Genomic DNA, 21,737 nt, shown 5'->3' on the forward strand with positions numbered 1-21,737 from the left:
GAATAATGTGTCATTTATTGCGTCAGAGTTGTTAATATGACGTAACAAATAAGAAACACAACTGCTGTTTTTTAAATAATATTTGGCAGAAATAACATCAACAAGCATTAAAATTAATACATTATTGTAAAAAATCTCCTTTTCAAATATTACCCACATAAAATTCGAACGATTTGTAGCGTTATTGTTGTTATGTGACAGTCACTACACGTATATTTTGCGCGCTCACGTATACCTCATGTATTCTCTTGTTTGTTTCATAGTTATTACGCGTTGTGAATCATCTATTCGTGTGGCTTGTAGTAGGAACTGCCAAGAGAAGCATGATGCGTAGACGGAAACTGGGCAAGAGTAGAGAGAAAATAAAGTCACTCGATCCGGCAGCAATGAAGAAATCGCTCGAGAAAATAATGGAGGACGATAGTTTTAGGACCCAAATGTACGAGGACACAGTAAATGTGATAGTAAACCGATTGGAATGCGAACTTACAGATTTTTCTGAAGCAGACCTGCTTAATCTCGCGCAGGATACGTTTGAGGTGTCGAATTCCAGCCATAAGGTCGCTGTCGAAAAAGCTAGAAGCCAAGAAATCTCCAAGAAGTGCGTCTTGCGGCTACAAGTGATCAAAGCGGAGCACCTGGCTGCAAAAGACGTGGACGGCACTTCGGACCCTTACTGCTTACTGGGTGTTGTACCAGCGTCTCAGTACGTTAACTTGCGGTCGTCGAAAACTGTTACCGCGAACACATCGGTCATAAATTCCACGCTTACTCCCGAGTGGAACGAAACGTTGGAACTCTTCGTAGAAAGAGAGCAAATTTCAAACAGTAATCTGCAGATTCAAGTTTGGGATAGCGACGAAGTAGTTGGGGGAAATGGGAACTTGAAGAAAGTAAAAGGAGTCAAAGGCGTTGGCAGGTAACGTAATCCAATGCATTGCCCACTTATTTATTCCAAAAACACATAAATCTCAAAAAAACTTTTTTATTAGCATTTATTTTAGGCCAAGTATAGTTAAAATGTAAACTAAAATTGATCACGTAGGGCTGTATTGAAAGCTATAAGCTGCAGACATTGTTAAGGTCCGTGTTCGTGCGAGGACACACTATTGTTGTACGGTCTAACTTTTCGTGCGTCATGACATTTTATCGTGTTTACCGCTGAAAATGCAAAAACAGACACTGATGTCGCATTTTTGGTAAATGTTAGTCAATTTGTTTCGACAATAAAGTAAAAAATAGGCCATGCGATTACGCTCACGTTAAAAAATAACATCGTTCTATGTACGTTTGCCGTATGGTACTGTGGGGTAAGATGGGATATACTGTTAGCACTTAGATCCCAATTTCTGATTGTTTTTTTTATGTAGTAACAACGCTATTTTAAAGCTGCGTGGCCACCGGTATAGAATTCGGTAACAATTCTTTGTTAACTATCAAATGGTTCAAGAAAAGATAATGAAAACATGTCCTATCCCCATCATCACTTTATACATGTCCCGTCTTACCCCACCCCACTATACGTCCCATATTACCCCGACTGACTATATATATCTAACATTTGGTGCCAAACATACAATTAAGTGTGTCAGTTAAACACAAGTTAAGCTGTTGGACTTTGTATATAGCCTGGTTTGATTCACAAACAGCGCTGTTGGTTTTAATATGATTTGCGTAAAAAGCTATGATTTCACACAGAATTGTGATGCTTTTGTAGGTATATTGGTATCTGTTGTTGTTATATAGGCAATATTCGGTAACCAAATTTAAAATGTCATGTTATAAAAATATGATAGTTTTTGGGATATAGTATAGGTTGGGGTAAGATGGTCCATGTTTTCATTTTCTTTTCTCGTCCCATTTGAGGGTGAATATATTTATATAGAGCATCATGTGCTAGTGGTATTCACCCACATTATACAAGTCAAGTAAAGTACACAGTATAGCGACGGCTGTTTATACAATACATTGAGTATCCAGTTTCTTTATATTTAAGGATCAATGTACTGTATAGCGGTAGGCTATATAGCGTAACCATAGCTTAATAATACAACTTCTTTATTAAACTATGGCGTGAACCATAACGGGATACATATTGCGTTGTAAAACTTTTGTAATTAAGATAAAGTACCACAACGACGCCAGCTTGTTAATAATTAAGATTCTGACAACTTAAAACTATAACCTTGAGCGTTTAAAAGCTAGTTCGAACATGATCTTTATCTAAAGGCATGCCTATCATTCTACGTGTGGCGTACCCGTAGCAATTCCAGAAACTACTTTTGTCGGATTTTAGATTTTGAGGTCACTGGGTGTAATTTTAGCGCGCGTTGTTCAATAAAGTTTTAAAATTTTAATGAAAACATTGACTTGTGGCGATACAAGGTATTTTTACGTCGTTTGGCTGACTTTTTTTAGCGTGACAACGACTTTGGTAATAAGGGTGAATAAATAATTAATTTTGGGCCGAATATAGACTGACTAACGTGTTATAAATTACAATTTAGTGGTAAATCGTGGGAAGCAATTTAGCAAAGAGTAATTTAGATTTATTCCCATCTTTATAATCTTTACAACTATAATACTACATCCGTGATACCTATCTATAAACCCTTTAAATGTTATTGCTTTTCTTATAAGCATTATTTTAAATCCGATTAGTAGTATTATATGTGCATTTGGCGTACGGAAGTCGGAAGTGCAGACACCTGCACAGGAAGTAATATTTCCGGCGGTACTTATTGTTTTGTTATAGTATTGTTTTTATTCTCTTGGGAAAATAAATCTATAGGAAGTAATTGACTGTGCGTCTGCCTATTGACAATTAAATGTATTATTTTATTCCTTGCGAAACAATTAACACATTTTCACAATCAGTGCCTATTCCGCATGTTGGTCGCCATTCCGAATTTATCGAATTCACCGCACTATAATGTATAGGAAGTAATTGACTACGCGCGTCTGTCTAAACCAACGACAATTTGTAGTAACATTTTATTCCTTACGAAGCAATTAGCACATTTTCACAAATCGTGCATATTAAATCTTAGTACATTTGGTGTAAAATGATTTCGCGCTCTGAGTCACTGAGCCATATGTAATAATTGAATGCGCGTCTGTGTTGGCTATTGTCAGTTAAAAACATTTGTATTATTGTTTAAATCCTGGCGAAACAATTACAGCGACGAAATAATAATTAGCACATTTTTTTTTTCTGACAGCGATGCAATTAACTAAAAAAAAAATACACATTCCCGTATTGCGCAGTAGGTATCAATTTTGTTTTGTTTTGAAAACACATTGTCATATATAGCACCGTAATTAAATCTAATGAAACACATTGTGGTATATCTATATATTTGCCCATATATTTGAGATATAATATTCATTCTTTTTATATAACATTCATTCATTCATTACGCGTCACAGCACAAACTATTTATAAAGTGAAAATTTAAATAGACTTAAGGGGAAATCACATTCACAATAAATTGATATAGGAAGTAATACTGGTTGAGAGTCGGTGTGGTTTATTGTGTATTAAGTAAAGGCATGTGTAGTAACATTTTGTTTTATTCATTATGATAAGTTTACCTATCAGCAATAAATAAAACACATTATTGTACAGCGACATAATTAACGCTCTTTTGTTTTAAATCGACGTAAGATTAAACAGTAAAAATGTTCCAGTAGCTCACGAGCTCACGCTGCTTTTTATTTAGGTTTGTCGTTACATATGAAACCTTCGTTGACAATCTCCATATAATAACCCACGCGCCACAAGAAACAATAAAAGCCAGACACTGAATTACACTTTCGCGCCACAGTAAACTACAATACAGTCTACAAGCCATCAACCTATGGGATATTTTGCTAATATCGAACCATCTAAAAAAAAAAACACAATCATGTAGTAATTTTTTTTTATTTATCTTTTGTGATACATTATAATAAAACACATTTTCCAAACAGTGACGCTCTATGTTGTTTATTTTCGTGTAAAATTACTCTTTTTTATTTTAAAGCGACGTACGAATAAATAGTTTCATATATACAATAGGTTACAAGCTCACGCTGCGGGACACTGATTGTATGTTCAACATTACATAATACAGTCAAATTTTTTCATACCCAAGCAGGTTAGCGTATCCGGGTATAAGCTTATTACAAAATATGAATTGTGCTATGTGAACTCTTTTGTATAGTAAAGTCAAAGCCTTTTGTAGTAAAGTTATAGCTCTTGGGTAAATAACAGTGAAAATGTTTATTTTATGGCAGGAATTCCATATTTTTAGATTAGTGTAAAATTAATGCACATTCCTGTGGGGCGTTATTGACAATTGGTAAAAACAAATTTATAAAAAAATGATTAAATCAGTAACCAAACTACACAGAATACGGTGACAGTTATAACATTAGCCGATTGCTCGAAAAATTCGGAACGTCGGCAGATAATCCCCCATATAGCCTGCTGTGGTGTAAACCCGCCTTCACTGCTTTTGTTCAAACTTAAGAAAATTGTTTAATTATTCGGTAAAAATATGCTTTTTTTACATCCACTCTAAAATTCCTGAATATATATTATGAATTGGTTTCAGTCATGCGAAAATTAATTAGATATATTAGAATGGGGTAAGATGAGACACTTAAGCACATGGTGTACCATATTCAAAAAGTAAAATAAGAAGACACAGTTTAAAATAGTTTTTTATTTAATTATTGAATTTCATATTAAGGATACGCGAAAATAACATCAAACAATATTATACACCTTAAAAGTTAAGTTTAATTTGTCTTTGGTCCACTGCTTTTGTGTTCAACATGTTACCTTTAGTATGTTATTGTATGAAGAAATAAAGTTAAAGTATCAACCTAATAAATATACCGTACATTAAAGTTTATATTTTTACCACAAATTTAATTTAGTTACATTGTATTTCGCACAAATCATTTCTCATAATTATCTCTAATAAGTGTCTGAATTTGGAATATGTTTCCATACATTCCTTTGTTGTTCATACATTACTTTATTCTTTTTTGTTATATCAGTATATTATATTTGAACTACATCTCAGGTATAAATTATTGAATTAAAAACGAGACCAATATTAGTTTATTTTTGTCTTTAATTTTATGATATTAAACAGGGGTTATCTATTTTATCTCCCGGTAGAAATATAGAGTTCGGATACATAAATTTGTGAAGAAAACAGCTCCTTTATTGTCACATTAAAATACATTCAGTGAAAAATATGCAACTGGCTTCACGGGCTGTACAACATTTCTTTGCGAGACGTATTTGGCACGCGTGCCGCGGGTTTCACATGCCTGGTTTATAATTTGCTGTTTGCAAGTCTGTGCCATCTGTGCTATATGTATTCTCTCCTGTATATAATACTCTGTTTGCGTGTATGTGCTCTGAGCGGTATATTATGCTGTATGTCTACAAGGTTTCCCAAGAAAACAAATATATATATTATTATATACTCTTTAAATGCCAATAACAGCAATATTTATTTTAATACAAAAAAGTTTCATTTATTAAACATTTATTTTAAATATTTTTTTCAGATGTAAATAATGGCTAAAGCTAGACTCAAGTTTGAAGAAGTTAAAAAAAATGTCTTTATTTAAACAAATGTTACTGTAATGGTCATTTATAGAGCATATAATATATATATATAAATATAAATTTTTGGGTGACTCATGATATTTGGAGTTGTCCCTGTCGGTATTATTGTATAGTAATATTAGTGCATATTAAATCTTAGTACATTTGGTGTAAAATGATTTCGCGCTCTGAGTCACTGAGCCATATGTAATAATTGAATGTGCGTCTGTGTTGGCTATTGTCAGTTAAAAACATTTGTATTAATGTTTAAATCCTTGCGAAACAATTACAGCGACGAAATAATAATTAGCACATTTTTTTTCTGACAGCGATGCAATTAACTAAAAAAAAAATACACATTCCCGTATTGCGCAGTAGGTATCAATTTTGTTTTGTTTTGAAAACACATTGTCATATATAGCACCGTAATTAAATCTAATGAAACACATTGTGGTATATCTATATATTTGCCCATATATTTGAGATATAATATTCATTCTTTTTATATAACATTCATTCATTCATTACGCGTCACAGCACAAACTATTTATAAAGTGAAAATTTAAATAGACTTAAGGGGAAACCACATTCACAATAAATTGATATAGGAAGTAATACTGGTTGAGAGTCGGTGTGGTTTATTGTGTATTAAGTAAAGGCATGTGTAGTAACATTTTGTTTTATTCATTATGATAAGTTTACCTATCAGCAATAAATAAAACACATTATTGTACAGCGACATAATTAACGCTCTTTTGTTTTAAATCGACGTAAGATTAAACAGTAAAAATGTTCCAGTAGCTCACGAGCTCACGCTGCTTTTTATTTAGGTTTGTCGTTACATATGAAACCTTCGTTGACAATCTCCATATAATAACCCACGCGCCACAAGAAACAATAAAAGCCAGACACTGAATTACACTTTCGCGCCACAGTAAACTACAATACAGTCTACAAGCCATCAACCTATGGGATATTTTGCTAATATCGAACCATCTAAAAAAAACACAATCATGTAGTAATTTTTTTTTATTTATCTTTTGTGATACATTATAATAAAACACATTTTCCAAACAGTGACGCTCTATGTTGTTTATTTTCGTGTAAAATTACTCTTTTTTATTTTAAAGCGACGTACGAATAAATAGTTTCATATATACAATAGGTTACAAGCTCACGCTGCGGGACACTGATTGTATGTTCAACATTACATAATACAGTCAAATTTTTTCATACCCAAGCAGGTTAGCGTATCCGGGTATAAGCTTATTACAAAATATGAATTGTGCTATGTGAACTCTTTTGTATAGTAAAGTCAAAGCCTTTTGTAGTAAAGTTATAGCTCTTGGGTAAATAACAGTGAAAATGTTTATTTTATGGCAGGAATTCCATATTTTTAGATTAGCCTAAAATTAATGCACATTCCTGTGGGGCGTTATTGACAATTGGTAAAAACAAATTTATAAAAAAATGATTAAATCAGTAACCAAACTACACGGAATACGGTGACAGGTATAACATTAGCCGATTGCTCGAAAAATTCGGTACTTCGGCAGATAATCCCCCATACAGCCTGCTGTGGTGTAAACCCGCCTTCACTGCTTTTGTTCAAACTTAAGAAAATTGTTTAATTATTCGGTAAAAATATGCGTTTTTAGAAAATCGGTAAAAATATGCTTTTTTTACATCCATTCTAAAATTCCTGAATATATATTATGAATTGGTTTCAGTCATGCGAAAATTAATTAGATATATTAGAATGGGGTAAGATGAGACACTTAAGCACATGGTGCACCATATTCAAAAAGTAAAATAAGAAGACACAGTTTAAAATAGTTTTTATTTAATTATTGAATTTCATATTAAGGATACGCGAAAATAACATCAAACAATATTATACACCTTAAAAGTTAAGTTTAATTTGTCTTTGGTCCACTGCTTTTGTGTTCAACATGTTACCTTTAGTATGTTATTGTATGAAGAAATAAAGTTAAAGTATCAACCTAATAAATATACCGTACATTAAAGTTTATATTTTTACCACAAATTTAATTTAGTTACATTGTATTTCGCACAAATCATTTCTCATAATTATCTCTAATAAGTGTCTGAATTTGGAATATGTTTCCATACATTCCTTTGTTGTTCATACATTACTTTATTCTTTTTTGTTATATCAGTATATTATATTTGAACTACATCTCAGGTATAAATTATTGAATTAAAAACGAGACCAATATTAGTTTATTTTTGTCTTTAATTTTATGATATTAAACAGGGGTTATTTATTTTATCTCCCGGTAGAAATATAGAGTTCGGATACATAAATTTGTGAAGAAAACAGCTCCTTTATTGTCACATTAAAATACATTCAGTGAAAAATATGCAACTGACTTCACGGGCTGTACAACATTTCTTTGCGAGACGTATTTGGCACGCGTGCCGCGGGTTTCACATGCCTGGTTTATAATTTGCTGTTTGCAAGTCTGTGCCATCTGTGCTATATGTATTCTCTCCTGTATATAATACTCTGTTTGCGTGTATGTGCTCTGAGCGGTATATTATGCTGTATGTCTACAAGGTTTCCCAAAAAACATATATGTATATATATATATATATTATATATTCTTTAAATGCCAATAACAGCAATATTTATTTTAATACAAAAAAAAAGTTTCATTTATTAAACATTTATTTTAAATATATATTTTTTTAGGTGTAAATAATGGTTAAAGCTAGACTAAAGTTTGAAGAAGTTAAAAAAATGTCTTTATTTAAACAAATGTTACTGTAATGGTCATTTATAGAGCATATAATATATATATATATAAATATAAATTTTTGGGTGACTCATGATATTTGGAGTTGTCCCTGTCGGTATTATTGTATAGTAATATTACTAAAAATGTAGCGTACTTTATCCTCGCGTGGCCGGGAAACAGTAGTCATTATAACACAGGTATTCTGTTTCATACACCTCGTGCCAGCTTACGAGTTACCAAGTATGTTACTTTGTAGGTGGTTATTATTCATTTTTTTGAATTTTTCATTTTTTTGTGTGACTGATAATTTGGACAACCCATTAGTGACCACTGGGTTGTTCAGTCACACAAAAAAAATGAAAAATTCAAAAAAATGAATAATAACCACCTACAAAGTAACATACTTGGTAACTCGTAAGCTGGCACGAGGTGTATGAAACAGAATACCTGTGTTATAATGACTACTGTTTCCCGGCCACGCGAGGATAAAGTACGCTACATTTTTAGTAATATTACTATACAATAATACCGACAGGGACAACTCCAAATATCATGAGTCACCCAAAAATTTATATTTATATATATATATATTATATGCTCTATAAATGACCATTACAGTAACATTTGTTTAAATAAAGACATTTTTTTAACTTCTTCAAACTTTAGTCTAGCTTTAACCATTATTTACACCTAAAAAAATATATATTTAAAATAAATGTTTAATAAATGAAACTTTTTTTTGTATTAAAATAAATATTGCTGTTATTGGCATTTAAAGAATATATAATATATATATATATATACATATATGTTTTTTGGGAAACCTTGTAGACATACAGCATAATATACCGCTCAGAGCACATACACGCAAACAGAGTATTATATACAGGAGAGAATACATATAGCACAGATGGCACAGACTTGCAAACAGCAAATTATAAACCAGGCATGTGAAACCCGCGGCACGCGTGCCAAATACGTCTCGCAAAGAAATGTTGTACAGCCCGTGAAGTCAGTTGCATATTTTTCACTGAATGTATTTTAATGTGACAATAAAGGAGCTGTTTTCTTCACAAATTTATGTATCCGAACTCTATATTTCTACCGGGAGATAAAATAAATAACCCCTGTTTAATATCATAAAATTAAAGACAAAAATAAACTAATATTGGTCTCGTTTTTAATTCAATAATTTATACCTGAGATGTAGTTCAAATATAATATACTGATATAACAAAAAAGAATAAAGTAATGTATGAACAACAAAGGAATGTATGGAAACATATTCCAAATTCAGACACTTATTAGAGATAATTATGAGAAATGATTTGTGCGAAATACAATGTAACTAAATTAAATTTGTGGTAAAAATATAAACTTTAATGTACGGTATATTTATTAGGTTGATACTTTAACTTTATTTCTTCATACAATAACATACTAAAGGTAACATGTTGAACACAAAAGCAGTGGACCAAAGACAAATTAAACTTAACTTTTAAGGTGTATAATATTGTTTGATGTTATTTTCGCGTATCCTTAATATGAAATTCAATAATTAAATAAAAACTATTTTAAACTGTGTCTTCTTATTTTACTTTTTGAATATGGTGCACCATGTGCTTAAGTGTCTCATCTTACCCCATTCTAATATATCTAATTAATTTTCGCATGACTGAAACCAATTCATAATATATATTCAGGAATTTTAGAATGGATGTAAAAAAAAGCATATTTTTACCGATTTTCTAAAAACGCATATTTTTACCGAATAATTAAACAATTTTCTTAAGTTTGAACAAAAGCAGTGAAGGCGGGTTTACACCACAGCAGGCTGTATGGGGGATTATCTGCCGAAGTACCGAATTTTTCGAGCAATCGGCTAATGTTATACCTGTCACCGTATTCCGTGTAGTTTGGTTACTGATTTAATCATTTTTTTATAAATTTGTTTTTACCAATTGTCAATAACGCCCCACAGGAATGTGCATTAATTTTAGGCTAATCTAAAAATATGGAATTCCTGCCATAAAATAAACATTTTCACTGTTATTTACCCAAGAGCTATAACTTTACTACAAAAGGCTTTGACTTTACTATACAAAAGAGTTCACATAGCACAATTCATATTTTGTAATAAGCTTATACCCGGATACGCTAACCTGCTTGGGTATGAAAAAATTTGACTGTATTATGTAATGTTGAACATACAATCAGTGTCCCGCAGCGTGAGCTTGTAACCTATTGTATATATGAAACTATTTATTCGTACGTCGCTTTAAAATAAAAAAGAGTAATTTTACACGAAAATAAACAACATAGAGCGTCACTGTTTGGAAAATGTGTTTTATTATAATGTATCACAAAAGATAAATAAAAAAAAATTACTACATGATTGTGTTTTTTTTTAGATGGTTCGATATTAGCAAAATATCCCATAGGTTGATGGCTTGTAGACTGTATTGTAGTTTACTGTGGCGCGAAAGTGTAATTCAGTGTCTGGCTTTTATTGTTTCTTGTGGCGCGTGGGTTATTATATGGAGATTGTCAACGAAGGTTTCATATGTAACGACAAACCTAAATAAAAAGCAGCGTGAGCTCGTGAGCTACTGGAACATTTTTACTGTTTAATCTTACGTCGATTTAAAACAAAAGAGCGTTAATTATGTCGCTGTACAATAATGTGTTTTATTTATTGCTGATAGGTAAACTTATCATAATGAATAAAACAAAATGTTACTACACATGCCTTTACTTAATACACAATAAACCACACCGACTCTCAACCAGTATTACTTCCTATATCAATTTATTGTGAATGTGGTTTCCCCTTAAGTCTATTTAAATTTTCACTTTATAAATAGTTTGTGCTGTGACGCGTAATGAATGAATGAATGTTATATAAAAAGAATGAATATTATATCTCAAATATATGGGCAAATATATAGATATACCACAATGTGTTTCATTAGATTTAATTACGGTGCTATATATGACAATGTGTTTTCAAAACAAAACAAAATTGATACCTACTGCGCAATACGGGAATGTGTATTTTTTTTTTAGTTAATTGCATCGCTGTCAGAAAAAAAATGTGCTAATTATTATTTCGTCGCTGTAATTGTTTCGCAAGGATTTAAACATTAATACAAATGTTTTTAACTGACAATAGCCAACACAGACGCACATTCAATTATTACATATGGCTCAGTGACTCAGAGCGCGAAATCATTTTACACCAAATGTACTAAGATTTAATATGCACTAATATTACTATACAATAATACCGACAGGGACAACTCCAAATATCATGAGTCACCCAAAAATTTATATTTATATATATATATTATATGCTCTATAAATGACCATTACAGTAACATTTGTTTAAATAAAGACATTTTTTTTAACTTCTTCAAACTTGAGTCTAGCTTTAGCCATTATTTACATCTGAAAAAAATATTTAAAATAAATGTTTAATAAATGAAACTTTTTTGTATTAAAATAAATATTGCTGTTATTGGCATTTAAAGAGTATATAATAATATATATATTTGTTTTCTTGGGAAACCTTGTAGACATACAGCATAATATACCGCTCAGAGCACATACACGCAAACAGAGTATTATATACAGGAGAGAATACATATAGCACAGATGGCACAGACTTGCAAACAGCAAATTATAAACCAGGCATGTGAAACCCGCGGCACGCGTGCCAAATACGTCTCGCAAAGAAATGTTGTACAGCCCGTGAAGCCAGTTGCATATTTTTCACTGAATGTATTTTAATGTGACAATAAAGGAGCTGTTTTCTTCACAAATTTATGTATCCGAACTCTATATTTCTACCGGGAGATAAAATAGATAACCCCTGTTTAATATCATAAAATTAAAGACAAAAATAAACTAATATTGGTCTCGTTTTTAATTCAATAATTTATACCTGAGATGTAGTTCAAATATAATATACTGATATAACAAAAAAGAATAAAGTAATGTATGAACAACAAAGGAATGTATGGAAACATATTCCAAATTCAGACACTTATTAGAGATAATTATGAGAAATGATTTGTGCGAAATACAATGTAACTAAATTAAATTTGTGGTAAAAATATAAACTTTAATGTACGGTATATTTATTAGGTTGATACTTTAACTTTATTTCTTCATACAATAACATACTAAAGGTAACATGTTGAACACAAAAGCAGTGGACCAAAGACAAATTAAACTTAACTTTTAAGGTGTATAATATTGTTTGATGTTATTTTCGCGTATCCTTAATATGAAATTCAATAATTAAATAAAAAACTATTTTAAACTGTGTCTTCTTATTTTACTTTTTGAATATGGTACACCATGTGCTTAAGTGTCTCATCTTACCCCATTCTAATATATCTAATTAATTTTCGCATGACTGAAACCAATTCATAATATATATTCAGGAATTTTAGAGTGGATGTAAAAAAAGCATATTTTTACCGAATAATTAAACAATTTTCTTAAGTTTGAACAAAAGCAGTGAAGGCGGGTTTACACCACAGCAGGCTATATGGGGGATTATCTGCCGACGTTCCGAATTTTTCGAGCAATCGGCTAATGTTATAACTGTCACCGTATTCTGTGTAGTTTGGTTACTGATTTAATCATTTTTTTATAAATTTGTTTTTACCAATTGTCAATAACGCCCCACAGGAATGTGCATTAATTTTACACTAATCTAAAAATATGGAATTCCTGCCATAAAATAAACATTTTCACTGTTATTTACCCAAGAGCTATAACTTTACTACAAAAGGCTTTGACTTTACTATACAAAAGAGTTCACATAGCACAATTCATATTTTGTAATAAGCTTATACCCGGATACGCTAACCTGCTTGGGTATGAAAAAATTTGACTGTATTATGTAATGTTGAACATACAATCAGTGTCCCGCAGCGTGAGCTTGTAACCTATTGTATATATGAAACTATTTATTCGTACGTCGCTTTAAAATAAAAAAGAGTAATTTTACACGAAAATAAACAACATAGAGCGTCACTGTTTGGAAAATGTGTTTTATTATAATGTATCACAAAAGATAAATAAAAAAAAATTACTACATGATTGTGTTTTTTTTTTTAGATGGTTCGATATTAGCAAAATATCCCATAGGTTGATGGCTTGTAGACTGTATTGTAGTTTACTGTGGCGCGAAAGTGTAATTCAGTGTCTGGCTTTTATTGTTTCTTGTGGCGCGTGGGTTATTATATGGAGATTGTCAACGAAGGTTTCATATGTAACGACAAACCTAAATAAAAAGCAGCGTGAGCTCGTGAGCTACTGGAACATTTTTACTGTTTAATCTTACGTCGATTTAAAACAAAAGAGCGTTAATTATGTCGCTGTACAATAATGTGTTTTATTTATTGCTGATAGGTAAACTTATCATAATGAATAAAACAAAATGTTACTACACATGCCTTTACTTAATACACAATAAACCACACCGACTCTCAACCAGTATTACTTCCTATATCAATTTATTGTGAATGTGATTTCCCCTTAAGTCTATTTAAATTTTCACTTTATAAATAGTTTGTGCTGTGACGCGTAATGAATGAATGAATGTTATATAAAAAGAATGAATATTATATCTCAAATATATGGGCAAATATATAGATATACCACAATGTGTTTCATTAGATTTAATTACGGTGCTATATATGACAATGTGTTTTCAAAACAAAACAAAATTGATACCTACTGCGCAATACGGGAATGTGTATTTTTTTTTTAGTTAATTGCATCGCTGTCAGAAAAAAAAAATGTGCTAATTATTATTTCGTCGCTGTAATTGTTTCGCCAGGATTTAAACAATAATACAAATGTTTTTAACTGACAATAGCCAACACAGACGCGCATTCAATTATTACATATGGCTCAGTGACTCAGAGCGCGAAATCATTTTACACCAAATGTACTAAGATTTAATATGCACGATTTGTGAAAATGTGCTAATTGCTTCGTAAGGAATAAAATGTTACTACAAATTGTCGTTGGTTTAGACAGACGCGCGTAGTCAATTACTTCCTATACATTATAGTGCGGTGAATTCGATAAATTCGGAATGGCGACCAACATGCGGAATAGGCACTGATTGTGAAAATGTGTTAATTGTTTCGCAAGGAATAAAATAATACATTTAATTGTCAATAGGCAGACGCACAGTCAATTACTTCCTATAGATTTATTTTCCCAAGAGAATAAAAACAATACTATAACAAAACAATAAGTACCGCCGGAAATATTACTTCCTGTGCAGGTGTCTGCACTTCCGACTTCCGTACGCCAAATGCACATATAATACTACTCCGATTTAACCCGTCTGCTAGCACTTCACAATATAGAAGTATAGTGGAGTGGGGGAGATGGGACACCTTTTTATTCTATTTTCTCGTCCCATCTGGTAGTAAACAAAAAATATTTAATGAACTATAAAACCGTATCCTCACGACTCCCATATAGACCGTTGTTAATTGTTTAAAACACGACCGGCATCGGGTATATCTTCCCCCACCCTACTCTATGTGTGTAATACGTTACAGGCTATAATACACATCGTGTATTGTTCTGGCGATATTACAAACACATATTTCTCCAAGCCGTTTAAATTAAAATTGCAATTTCTCGCTTAGAGCTTTGGAACCTTTTCCGCTGTCATACTTGCAGGTGTTATTTATCAATATTGAATCGACATATGCAATATAACAAATGTATGCTTCCAAAAATATTACCGTTAGAATACCTCATATGGTGTTTTTAACAGTCAGAAACGCTATTCTAAAGGTGTGAGGATACAGTCATACTAAACTCTGTTTAGTACCAAATGGGACGATATAAAAGAGAAATAAAGGACCATTTTACCCCAACCTCCCATATGATATACAGTGTAAACACATTTCGGTGTTAAAATAGTGGTCGAATTACCACAAAACTTGCTGGTTTGTGTAAATAACTTTTATGTTTGCAGATACGTTAAAGAAGTTGCTCAGTCAGTAACGAAGTCTGAAGATCATGACGATTTTATGGGGTTCAGTTCGCTACCATTGTCTAGTGTGCCTTCTCAGGGGTTGGAACGATGGTTTAAGCTTAGAGCCGCGCATTCCTTACAGGTTAATGTGCACGAAACTTTTATTAATATTACAACACACTTAAACGAAACTACACGGACTTATGTAGTGAAATTCATGTATTGTACTGTGGGGCAAGATGGATATTGGACATCACATTAATTAACTCCTGCCTAGAATATCGGGAGAATTCTCGGTTTAACTGACTAGTTGTAAACACGTATAAACGTAATGGATAACAGTAAGCAGTACTGAGTTGTATCATATTAGTGATGCAATGAACTATAATAGTATCGATATTTCTTGCTACCAATAACTGGAAACAAAAGACACATATAATTACTTGCTATAATTTGGATAGACAAGCACTGGCTTTTTGGAAAGTAAATCGCTTCTATTTTAACTCGTATATTAAGGAGCTAGAAATGCCCTATATTTAACTTTTATACCATATGCAGAAAGTTTCCGGTCGGATTAAATTACAAGTAGAGGCCCACACACTTCGAAGTACACAAGAACGTGAAAGGAATGAACACAACAAGTTCCCTGTAGATGTTATTCTAGCTGGTATATTGACCACAGCTGCAGAAATGGCACACAAAGAACACACGTCTTTGAAGGTAAAATAACCCAAATGCAAACTTTTCTAATAAATGCTGCAATTGATTTTGTGTTAAACGCTAGTGGGTATGCTTATGGCAGCAAATATGTAAAAAGGAAATTCTTCGTAGCTGGATTTTACCCCAATTATTACTTTTTAGAGTGCTAACTAGACGGTACCCACTTTGCCCCACAGTACTATAGAAAGAAACCACAGACTTAAGTCCGTGACGAGTAACACACTTTATTTTGAGTGGGGTGCAATAATGTAGATTACGTCACATACTTCCAGCCAAATGACGTCACAGAGTGGGCGGCAACCTGAATTGGCTGCGCGATCAGATATCCAAATATTTACGAGTGCTGTTAAGAAGACAGATTGCGTTATACGTATGTAAGCGAGAGCTATCACACGACCATAGTTTGACTTATGGTTTAGTCTGCCCTTTCCGTGTTGGTAAATCAGTAACTTGTTCCTACAAGAACTTTATTGTTTACTTTCTTTGAACGGAAAGTTCTTTGTTGAATTTATACATAGCTGGAGGTCTATGCTTTTGGAAATATAAATTAATTCTAAAAAAAGCAATTCAATTTATTGCAATTCTTAAAGTTTTTTTGTAACCACCTAAAACGCCGTTTCGAAAAATTATTAACAAGCTTCCCAAAGTGAATTGCTGCTAAAATAATGTCACGTTTTTAACCATGTTTGCTTAGTCAAACTATCATTGAAATATGACTGGGTTTCTAAAATGCTACATCACGATTAAGTTACAACTGCATTTTCTGATATATAAAGTTTTGCTGGTAATATTATGGATAAAATGGTCCATGTTTTATTCTTTTTGCGACTCTATAGTACTGTGTATACTTGTACAGGAAGGAGAAACTTGGAACGCTAATCTACCGAAGCACATGCAAAGCATTATACAAGAATTCATCGGTCAAAATGAAATTGATCCTCTCACGTGCGCCATCGTCCGGTGGGAAGTTTTTACAAAAATACATTTGCAGGTAAGTGTGAAACAAAATCGTCAAAACATTACGTATACAATGTAGTGACTACTAATTGACTTTGCTTTTAATATATAGTAGGGTTGTGGAAGACAAGACACCTTTTGTAGAAAATATCCAAATATCTTGATAGTGTTTTAAACAACTAACAACGGTCTATAGGAGAGGATACAGTTTTATAAGTCTTTGAATGTTCATTGTTTACTACCAAAAGTGACAAGAAAATAGAAGGAAAATTATCTCATCCTCTCTAATAATACGGTTCACAAATAGTGCATTGATATAAAAAGCAGTTGGTAGTTTGCCATGACTCTTATGTGTGGAGTCATATGTTATTCCGAAACTTATCCAATGACGCTCATATCAATTAGTCACCGCATGGCGTGGATATCATGTTCATTGAAAGACTCATCAAGGAACTGGACATGCATAGTAGTGATACGAAGTCGGCGCGCGCTGAAAAGTTCACGGTGGATGTCTTATGCGAATCCTTCTCAAATTTCATTCACCATGAGTGTGAACGACTATCACGTCATAGAGAAGAATTTGCAACAACCAAGGTAAGCGCAAGTTGGAGCATGTTATTCTATATGGGATATCGTTAGCACATAATATGCAAAATTTCCTATAATCGTGTTTTAAACTATTAACAACGCTATAATAAGAGTATAATGGGGATAGGGTTATATAATTCTTCAAATTTTCTCTGTCTACTTCCAAACGGAACGATAAAAGAGAATAAAGCATGGGCCATCTTACCCCAACCTATTCTTTACTAAATCACAAACGTCAAATACAATTTACGTCACAGACCAACTACGTCATCGCGCTAGGAAGCACTCTGCTGTGCTTGAAGAAGCTAACCTCTACCAGCTTATATCAGCTTGTACGAACAATAAACCCTACTATTTCTGGATCTTCTGACGTCAGAGATGACGTCACCGACGCGTTGCGACGTGGAACGGAAACGTATTACGTGGAATTGTATGAGAGAAAGTTGGACGAGTCTATGCAGAAAGAGGAAAAGGAAAATGATAACTCCGAAGACGCTTACTATGGAGGTATTCAATTAACCACGGATTAGCAAGTACATGTTGGAGTATGAGCCAACCCGGTCTTTACTTTCAGGTCCGTTGTCTTGCGCGCCCTAGATCTCAGTCTCACCCATAGTATAGCATAGATAGTAGCCTACATGAAAAGACGATTTATTGTTTGTTTTGAAAGTATCGTTTTTCACAGGCGATGAAATACAAGTGTTGATCAAGTTGGCGGATCGTATCTATCAAGATCTGATGCTCGGTCACAGCATATACAACGGGGTGTTTCAAAAGATACTTGGAATTAGTTACAGCGCAATTGTACACGATATAGTTGCCAAGAGCTTTGCCAAAGATGCGAGCGAAGCGATGAGCAAAGTCAATAAACACCTCAGCCTTGTAGAAGGTTCGCGAAAGTAGTTTTGTAAATTAAAAGTATAAAGTTAAACTTCCTGGGGCAACTCTGGCCTAATGGGTAGCGTTTTTTGGTAGCATTTTTGTGGTGGCATTTTTCAGGTCGATTTTCAAAAAACCTAATATCTGAATAGCAACATTATACACTTTCGTAAAAAAAACGTTTTTCTACAGACCCAAATCACGTCGAATCGGAATCGAAAAGCACCCTCTTGTTTCGCCTCTATTTAAGCGTGAAGAATTTGTCCGAACTTTGCAACAAACTAGGAGTAACAACAACCAGCATGAAAACACCTTCAATAACGATGGTTGACGGTGAGAAACTTAAACAATATTTGAGCGAATAAGTCCTTCCAAAAAATATTTTTATTTTGTGTTATTTTATACAACATATTTCGTGCATTTCTGGTTAATCGTTAAGCGTCTGTTTGATGTTTTGTGGCGAGAATCTCTCAACACTTTACACGCCTTAGCAAACTATATGGGCAAACAAACCGTTTTTTTCTATTTGTTTTGCAAAAAAGTTTTTTTTGGAAATGTAAAATAATAACAGTCGTTTTGCAGGCCAGAGCATCGACAAAAACGGAAACGATGAAGCGAATTTAAGAGGTTTTGTTGACTGGTTTCGGCCAACTGTACTGCGATGGCTCCAGATGTCTAGGGGACGAACTAACAGCCGACTCCGCAAAGCAGTCGAGTTAGACCCAGCAAGAAGAGTGGACGATATAGTGAAACATACTTCGTCAGCGGTCGACACTATTGGATGTCTCACCGGGATAAGTTGCTTTATGTTTTATTCCATTTTCCAATTGAATCTGTATGTAATGACATTTAATTTGTTTTATACTTTTCCTATGAATAATATAAGGTATAGAGTTTTCGTTTTTTAAGTTAACATTTTCCAATTCTTTCTATACGTAGTGACGTTCTGGCGAAGTCTTGTTTGGCCGGACCCTGTGGACGCATACACGATAGCACTTCGACTCACAGACGACATGGCAAACGCTGTAGAATGCTACGCTGATTTGGTGCATGGAAAATTAAAGCAGGTCGGTTTCTTTGACGAAGAGGGACAGTTCGACGTTACGGAGGAGCTATGTTTGACTCTGAATAATTTGCAGGTTTGTAATACAGTTGTAGTTGTATTTTGCGCTGTTAAGTGTTTTTTTACCCTGATAAAGACGATCTGTATATAAGATATTGAAACGTCGGTACACAAATATGCGGCCCCTCTATTGCAAAATTCGTACATAGTGTAGCATATGCATTAAATCTTGAATACTTTGTGTTTTTTAGTTTGTGAAGTCGTTTCTTGACAGTATTCCTGACAAAATGAACTTCAAGAAAATGGCAGAATCCGTCGGTGAGTGAATGTGTGTGTGTGTGTGTGGGGGGGGGGGGTTATACAGGAACACTATAAAGTTGCTACAATGCTGTATCGTGAGACTGTGGTTACATAATGCTGTAAATATTCTTTGTTAACTTTCAAATGGGCGATAAAAGTGAATGAAAACATGGACCGTCTTACTATCTCAACCTTTTTTCCAACTATCGCATTTTACTTACTTATTTTACAAAGGGTTTATATAGGTATTTTTTTACAGAGCGTCATCCAGAGGGACCAAGTGGTCAGAGGGTAATGGCAACGTTTGATGCTCTAATTAACACTGCTCAGATCGGAATGAAAAAGAAGATCAAATCTGTGACAGGAGTTGTTGGGAGCAAGATCAGAGTAAGTAATAGGATTTTTACAGCTCTAAGTTTGAAACAGCGGTTCTGCTATTTAAATAAAATTTGCATATGTTTTCTTTCTAGACACAGATAGGTCTGGTGCACATCCTTCACGATAATTGCAAAACATACAGGCTACATATAGGTCAAATCCTTGTATATTTATAAATATATTTGCAAGGCACCTAAGCCGCTTGGTAAATATTATTCAATACCTAATGGTTCTGTCTTCCTTACAGCCTGACATTCGAAAATATTTGCGGAACTTTGCAAGTGAGGTAACAAAGGGCAGTGCAGGTACTGATTTCCACGGTAGCGACCCGCTGGTGAAAAAGAACCTAAAAACTAGAGCTGGTGGTGCGATCAGACCCCTCATGAAATATTTGGAGGAAAATATAATAACGTTGAAAGAATGGCTATGTGAGGTAAACGAATGAATGTAACTTATTTATTCTCGCGTTCCAAGTCAACCCAGTCATTTTAACATGGGTATTTCATACACCTGTATATCTTACGAGTTACCACTTATGTAGGAAAGGCAGGATATGGTTTTACGTTGTATGGGCAAAGCGTCGTCTTTTGAAAATTTGATCCACAATGCATAATATTTCCCTTAATGATTTCCAGCCGAACTTTAAGCGTCTTTTAGAAGTTTTGTGGCGAGAATCTCTCAACAGTTTACATGTCGTCTCCTTGGTCGACTTTGTGGATAAGAAACCATTTTTCTTCTATCTTTGCAGGTTGGTATAGAGGTTAACGTATTTGGTAACTATATATAGGATGATGGTACATGCATTCATTCTCGTGTGGTCCCTTTTGGTGGTAAACAAAGAATATTTATATCAGAAATATGTAACCGTATCCACACGACTTCAAAAAGCGTTGTTAATTGTTAAAATCGCGGACATGGGATATTATGTGTTATCCATCATCTTTCCCCATTGTAAAATGTTGCATGGTAAAGTGATTGCTAGAAGAACTTACATGTCAGACTATAGCTTGCAAAAACTTGAAAAGTGGGGTCGTGAAATTCTAATACTAAGATGTGTTTAGGTACATACTGGACCATTATCTTATGGAGTTCTTCCACGCTGAAGGACACGGAATCGCAAGAGAAAGAATGACCAACATGGACGAGTACCGAGTCCTCGGGTCGGAACTTAAAATGCGAAGTGCAAAGACGGAAGACCTGATTAGACTCTTCTATTTGCAGGTAAACATAAGATTAAACCTGAATTTCATTACCTGTTTATGTTAAAAATGCAAGACAATTAACTGAAATTGCTCCAACCTAGTGATTTCTTATGGGTTGTCTAAATTTTCAGCAACACATTTGGTAAAATCAAGAAAATAATCACCGACAAAGTTGCATATAGTACGGTGGGGGAAGATGGGACACCTTTAGCACATAATATCCAAATATCGTGATCGTGTTTTTCAACAATTAACAACG

At 33.4% G+C, this 21,737-nt stretch overlaps 1 protein-coding gene across 1 annotated transcript in view; it reads left to right on the forward strand.

Annotated features, from left to right (window-relative positions):
- Positions 1–21,737, forward strand: part of LOC149727130 (BAI1-associated protein 3-like) — a 24,076-nt gene continuing 2,339 nt past the window's right edge. The window contains exons 1-15 of the mRNA XM_089890498.1: positions 1–919; positions 15,392–15,533; positions 15,950–16,111; positions 16,968–17,102; positions 17,474–17,662; positions 17,914–18,163; positions 18,342–18,545; positions 18,728–18,868; positions 19,118–19,333; positions 19,475–19,674; positions 19,850–19,916; positions 20,158–20,285; positions 20,524–20,709; positions 20,912–21,024; positions 21,338–21,497. Coding sequence (XP_089746624.1) covers positions 324–919; positions 15,392–15,533; positions 15,950–16,111; positions 16,968–17,102; positions 17,474–17,662; positions 17,914–18,163; positions 18,342–18,545; positions 18,728–18,868; positions 19,118–19,333; positions 19,475–19,674; positions 19,850–19,916; positions 20,158–20,285; positions 20,524–20,709; positions 20,912–21,024; positions 21,338–21,497 — 2,889 coding nt within the window. The 5' untranslated portion in view covers positions 1–323. The remainder of the gene's footprint in view (positions 920–15,391; positions 15,534–15,949; positions 16,112–16,967; positions 17,103–17,473; positions 17,663–17,913; positions 18,164–18,341; positions 18,546–18,727; positions 18,869–19,117; positions 19,334–19,474; positions 19,675–19,849; positions 19,917–20,157; positions 20,286–20,523; positions 20,710–20,911; positions 21,025–21,337; positions 21,498–21,737) is intronic.

The sequence above is a fragment of the Ciona robusta genome, chromosome 12 (assembly GCF_009617815.1).
Source record: "Ciona robusta chromosome 12, ASM961781v2".
NCBI lineage: Eukaryota > Metazoa > Chordata > Ascidiacea > Phlebobranchia > Cionidae > Ciona > Ciona robusta.